At 33.1% G+C, this 7050-nt stretch overlaps 1 protein-coding gene across 1 annotated transcript in view; it reads left to right on the top strand.

The window, feature by feature from the left end:
- Positions 1–5131, top strand: part of dhx37 (DEAH (Asp-Glu-Ala-His) box polypeptide 37) — a 28196-nt gene extending 23065 nt beyond the window's left edge. Inside the window, exons 26-28 of the mRNA XM_051117908.1 lie at positions 132–205; positions 286–383; positions 4743–5131. Of these exons, the coding sequence (XP_050973865.1) occupies positions 132–205; positions 286–383; positions 4743–4819 (249 nt within the window). The 3' untranslated portion in view covers positions 4820–5131. The remainder of the gene's footprint in view (positions 1–131; positions 206–285; positions 384–4742) is intronic.
- The last annotated feature ends 1919 nt before the right edge of the window (positions 5132–7050 follow it).

Here is a 7050-nt window from a genome sequence, read left to right as displayed (position 1 = left end):
TTTAAAAACTATTACAAGTCTTACTGACCCCAAACTTTTGAACGGTAGTGTATATATGATGCTATATTCATAAACCATGGTGTTGCAGTAGAAATTGATGCGTGAACTTATTCCTGGCTGAATTTCTGCAGATTTGTCCCAAGATTCAGCAGTTCAGCAAATGTTTACTGTCGTCCCCCTCCACCATGTTGAAGACGTGGGCCAAGTAAGATCTAATACACACCTAAACTTTTTGTGTGGAGTGTAAATAGAAGTTTTTGAAAAATCTAATGCTGTTCACGTCAGGTTGCAGCCACGGACTGAAGTTCTTCTGACGGCACTGGTGGCAGAGAAAGCGGACAACAGAACGTCTTTAGAAGCTGCGTGGAAGAAAGATGAAAAATGTAAGTTGCTATGCATATGTGTAGGGATGCACCCATACCAATACTGTGCTCTACCACGCAGCATTAGGGATGTCTATGAAGTACATGTATGTAATTAATATTAGGGATGCACGATATTGGAGTTTCGACGATATCGGATATGACGATATTTTTGTCCGATAGTTGATGCCGATATATTTCCTTTGGTTTGGAAGCTAACACAAAATCTCTCCTGTGCAGAAATTGTAAGCAAATTATTTTTAATTTTGGTGAGTTTTTAAAGGGGTCATCAGATGCCCATTTTCCATAAGTTGATATGATTCTTTAGGGTCTTAATGAAAAGTCTATAATATACTTTGGTTAAAAATTCTCAATGGTTGTGTAAAACAATACCCTTTTTACCTTGTCAAAATCAGCTCTGCAAAAATGATCCTGGTCGAGGTTACTTTAAATGCTAATGAGCTCTGCTCGCCCCGCCCCTCTCTTTTCTCTGTGGAGTGATGAGCCTGTTTACTTTAGCTACATTTAGCCACTAAACTTGCTAACTAGCACATTATTAGGAAAGGTGATTGCAGAGATTCATTAAAAAAAAACAAACTTATATTCACTTCTGCTGTAGGTGAAGCTGGATCACGAATGATTTGCGTGAACATAGACGCGTTTATGTAGATCGGGAGGCGCATTCCCTTCACAAACAAACGTAATCCACTGCTTCTTCAGTGGCTCAGATGTCGGGAGTAAATGACGACCACTATGTTCATTATTACATCCAGCAACACAACACCTCAATCGCTCAATCTGAGATATTCTTGTCTAACTTACGTCCCTGCTCCGGCATCGAAACAATGGAGGTGGGACTGTTACAGCTTAAGGGTCAATTTTTTGAAATTCAGATTTATAAATCTGAAAGCTGAATAAATAAGCTTTCCATTGATGTATTGTTTGTTTGGATCGGACAATATTTGAAAATCTGGAATCTGAGGGTGCAAAAAAAATGAAAGTTTTCCAAATGAAGTTTTTAGCAATGCATATTACTAATCAGAAAATTAAGTTTTGATATATTTACGATAGGAAATTTACAAAATGTCTTCATGGAGCATGATCTTTACTTAATATTTACTTAATAACATGATCTTTACCCATACAGTGTATTGTTGGCTATTGCTACAAATATACCCGTGCTACTTATGACTGGTTTTGTGGTCCAGGGTCACAAATGTGTGCGCACGTTGCACTTTTTGCTTGTTGACATTAATTGCATTATATGAGTCGCACGTTTCAGATGAAAAAAGCTAAACAAATTATGAGCCGCTGCACTGAGCAGCTCTAATGTGCTATTAAATTAAATATTAAGTACCACAGAGCAAAAAAATAAAAAAGAATACTTGCAGAATACATTTTAACAGGCATAATTAAGTGTAAAAGTAACTGAAGGAAATACAGTGGTGGCCAAAATGTTTAGAACACTAGCATTTTTATCCAGCTAAAAACTGGTTTTAAGTCAGTTATTTTTATCTTTTGCTGTAGTGTGTCAGTGGGAAATATCAGTTTACATTTCCAAACATTCATTTTGCCATTAATCGTAATGATCCAGTGAGATTTTTGTTTGCACGTGGAGTCTGACAACAGCCAGTGCTCCACACAGATCTGATCTCATCATCATCCAGTCTGTCTGGTATGACATGAAGAAACAGAACAAGCTGTGACAGACTAAACTAAACCAGAAGAACTGTGGCAACATCTCCAAGATGCTTCAAGAAACCTACCTGCAAAGCTACAGTACTGTTAAAAGTTTTAGGCACTTGTGTAAAAATGCTATAAAATGAGAATGATTTCTAAAATAACGTCATAAATAGATTTCCTTTATCAGTTAACTTCTATTAACAAAATTAAATCGAGTTCCCTAGGTGCACTTGCGCAGAGTTTTTCAGGTAGTTTTCTTGAAGCATCTGTGAGATGTTGGCACAGTTTTTATGTATTTAGTCTGTCTCAGTTTGTTTCATTCCAGACAGACTGGCTGATGATAAGATCAGATCTCTGTGTGGATCACTGGCTGTTTTCAGACTTCTTGTGCAAACAAACAATCTCACTGGATTATTACAATGAATGGCAAAATGAATGTTTGGAAATGTAAACTGATATTTCCCACTGACACACTACAGCAAACGATAGAAATAACTGACTTAAAACCAGTTTTTAGCTGGTGAAAATACCAGTGTTCTAATCATTTTGGCCACCACTATATCTATTTGCTAAATGAACTAAGCCAACTTACATTATACATATTATATTGATTTCTGTCCGCCGTATTTAGAAAAAAAAAATTATAAATGGAGTGAAAGTACAGGTATTTATGGAAGCCTGTTTCCGCCACTGAATAAAAAATGTAAGAAAGGTTATTGCGACTTATCTCATAATTCTGACTTTTTTTCTCAGAATTGTGATGTAAACTCACAATTGCGAGTTATAAAGTAAGAATTCTGAGATATAAAGTCGCAATTCTGAGAAATAAAGTCAGAATTGCGTGATATACACTCGCAGTTGTGAGAAATAAAGTTGCAACTGCAAGTTATAAAGTCAGAATTCTGAGATGTAAAGTTGCAATTCTGAGAAATAAATTCAGAATTGTGAGATATAAACTTGCAATTCTCTGAACATATCAGTTTTTTTCTCTCTTCATAACTGGACTTTATAACTCGCAAATGCGAGTTTGTATCTCATAATTCTGAGGGGAAAAAAGTCAGAATTGCAAGGAAAAAAACTGAATTGTGAGTTTATATCCCGCAATTCTGACTTTATAACTCATGTTCGTATCTCACAGTTCTAAGAAAAAAAAGAATTGCGAGTTTATATGACACAATTCTGAGAAAAAAAGTCAGACTTGCAAGATGTAAACTCGAAATTCCGAGGAAAAAAATCTGAATTGTGAGATAAAAAGCCTCAGTTACCTTTTTTTTTTAAAAATATTTTATTTAGTGGCGGAACTGGGCTTCCATAGGTATTGGTACTCAATATCGGCAAGTACCAAAAAAAAAGGATTGATATCGGCCTATTGTGTAAAAAGTGGTATCGGTGCATATGTGTCATATTTTCTTGTGTTCATTTATTGGAAAAGCATGTGGGGTTGATTTTATTGTATTACAGATCACACTGAAGAAAAAAAAAAAAAAAAAACAATTTGTTGAGTCAACTTAAAATAATTTGTTTACATGTCGCCTTAATTTAAGTTCAGTCAACACAAATAAGTTTCGTCAACTTGAAATGTTAAGTTGTACTAAGTGAGAACTTAGATATTTGAGTTGACTGAACTAAAAATTAAGTTTGTTGATCTTAAACGTTGGGTTTGATATCCAGTTGCCTTAATTTTAAATTGAATCAGCTCAAATATCTAAGTTGTCACTTAACGTAACATTTCAAGTTGACTAAACTTTTGAGTTTTAAGGCAGCAGGGTAACAAATTATTTTAAGTTGACTCAACAAATCGTTTTTTACAGTGCGTGCAATGCAAACCTGTCACAATACACAAGCGTTCAAAAGTTTGGGGTCAGCAAGATTTTTTTTTTTAATGAAATTAATACTTTTATTCAGCACGGATGCGTTAAAGTAATCAAAAATGTCAGTAAAGATATTTAGAATATTACAAAAGATTTCTCATTGTTTGAAACAGAAATGTTTGTTGAGCAGCAAATGAGCATATTAGAATGATTTCTGAAGGATGGAGTAATGAGACTTAAAATTCAGCTTTGATCACACAGATAAATTGCACCTTAAAATACATTTGTAAATGATGGAGACCCATTTAAAAAAAAAAAACAAAAACAACAAAAACAACAAAAAAAAATGTACTTGGACTATAACTTTTATCTCACAATGCTGCCTTTCTTTCCCTCATAATTTTGACTTTTTTCCTCACAATTTAGAGAGAATTTTTTTTTTCCTCAGAATTTTCTAACATTTTTTCCCTGAATTCTGAGTTTACATTGCACAATTCTGTTTTTTCCCACCACAAAAGAAGTTATTTAAATAACTTAAAAACTATAATTTAATAACAAAAATTATTATTATTATTATTTATTTTTTTTTTTGTTCTGTGGCGGAAATGCACTTACATAGGAAATGGTTGTTTTAAATTGTAATAATATTTCACATTATTACAGTTTTTACTGTATTTTTGATCAAACAAATGCAGCCTTTGTGAGCATAAGAGACTTTCAAGAACTTAAAAAAATCTTACTGATCCTAAATTTTTGAAAAAGTATATATGTTGAATCAAAATGCTGATAAATATCAGGATTTATATTTTTAGCTCTATCAGAAATACATTTTACTGCAACCCTAAGTGTAGAAAGACACAAAAACGCCTTTATTTCCCCCTTGCAGATCTGCTGTCAACATTTTGTCAGTGGCTCCCCGAGTCTCTTCATGAAGAGGTCAGTAAAAGCTGGCCACCGATCTGACACACGGACACACAGCGACCTCTGACCTGTCTGACCTCATGCAGACTTGCACAGACCTGTCAAATACAAACACAGTAGGACAACCGTACAGTACGACATTAGTAATGAACAGGATCTTCCTGTATGTGCCTCATTCTCTGACATCACACGGATGGATTACTCTGAAAGCCTGTGGACAGATGAAGATTTCCAGGGTAAAACGATGTTGAGATCTCACGCTGCATCTGCAGCGCAAACTGGACTTTTGTAAACCTTTTGTAAACGTCTTCAGATCAGAACAGCAGAGCAAATAAATTCCTCTGTCTTTAAACAACCTGATGTCTCCGTACTGTCTGTTCTGATCTTTAACACACTACCGAGTGTGTTTGCTGGCATTGGTGAGCATTGCTATTTACTGTTGTGAATCGTGTTTGTGATGTAATCAAACCGCTAACGGCGTGTGTGTCGTCCCGTGGCGTTTTGCTCCAGATATTAATGATTCACCTTGTTGAGGTGTGCTGGTGATTTATTGAGTGATCAGACACACCAATTTCACCTGCTGGACCATAAAACAGGTGAACAAACCAAACAATAGTTGACGGTAGCCATCGAGTTTTAAAGTAAGGAACAAATACTATGGAAGTCAATGGCTACTGTCAACTGTTTGGTTACCAACATTCTTTAAAATATCATCTTTTGTGTTCAACAGGAAGAAGATTCTCACACAGGTTTGGGGCAACATGAGGATGAATAAATGATGACACAATATTCATTTTTAGGTGAACTATCCCTTTAAAGGCGGGACCCAAGTCATAGATAACTGACATGGGACTTTTTTGCCCTTTAAAAACCGACAATGCACCAAAATCCACACTTAATTACTTTAGCAACACAGAAACGTCTTGTCAATGCAAGTTTTTTTTTTTTTTTTTTTTTTTTTTTTTCTTCCCCCAGAAGTAGTAAACTTGGATTACTTGGATTATCTTCTGTACTTTAAATTCCAGTAACTGATTTTACTTCTACAAAATTATTTTTGTGTCTTTGATTATTTATACTTCCATGACAGTGATTTAAAAAAAAAAAAAGATAATTATAAATATTGTTGCGTTCCTCTAGTTCATGACAATGGCTCTTTTTGGTTTGGTTTCAGACATTGTTACTTCTACAAAATAATTTTTGTGACTTTGAAATATTTATTTAAATACTGTTTTTATTACTGTAATTAAAAAAATATATATATTTGTAAATATTATATAAATATTATATATATAATATTTGTAAATATTATTGCATTATTCTAGTTCATAGAGACGGAAGTATGACAAATTATGCCTATACTTGCCATGAAAAAAAAAAAAACTAAAAATAGCCAGTAAAAAAATCCACAATCTAGAAACAAGCTAAAAAAGTCCAAAGGATTTATAAATCCAAATCCAATTATTTTTTTTTTAAAATGTAGTTACATTTTCATTTTTTTGGTTTGGTTTCAGAAGTTATTTCTACAAAATTACTTCTGTGATTTTGAAATATATTTTTTATTATTGTAATTAAAAATATGTTTGATATATGTTATAGATTATAAATATTATTGCATTATTCTAGTTAATAGAGTAGGAAGTTTAACAAATTATGCCTATACTTGTCATGAAAATAATGGAAAAAAAAAACTTTACAATTCTCCTAAAAATAGGCTTTATTTTTTCTTCATATGAAGTAAAAAAAAAAAAATCCACTCTCGATTAAATAAAAATTATTACTATATTTAAAAAAAAGATATACCGGTGCATCTCAATAAATTAGAATGTTGTGGAAAAGTTCAACTCAAATTGTGAAACTTGTGTATTAAATAAATTCAGTGCACACAGACTGAAGTAGTTTAAGTCTTTGGTTCTTTTAATTGTGATGATTTTGGCTCACATTTAACAAAAACCCACCAATTCACTATCTCAACAAATTAGAATTCTTCATAAGACCAATTTAAAAAAAAAAAACATTTTTAGTGAATTGTTGGCCTTTTGGAAAGTGTTCATTTACTGTGTATGTACTCAATACTTGGTAGGGACTCCTTTTGCTTTAATTACTTTAAAAAATCCATACTTGATCTAGATATGAACTAGAAAAGTATAATTAGATTATAAATATTATTGCATTCGTCTAGTTCATAAAGCAGGAGATCATGACAAATTCTGTGTATAATTGCTGTGAAAAATGTAATTCTCAGAAAAACGGGCTTAGCATCCGTAAAACGTCTT

Source organism: Labeo rohita, chromosome 8, assembly GCF_022985175.1.
Source record: "Labeo rohita strain BAU-BD-2019 chromosome 8, IGBB_LRoh.1.0, whole genome shotgun sequence".
Classification (NCBI taxonomy): Eukaryota; Metazoa; Chordata; class Actinopteri; order Cypriniformes; family Cyprinidae; genus Labeo; species Labeo rohita.
The sequence above is the reverse complement of the archived record's forward strand: the minus strand, read 5'-3'. Positions and strand labels throughout refer to the sequence as shown.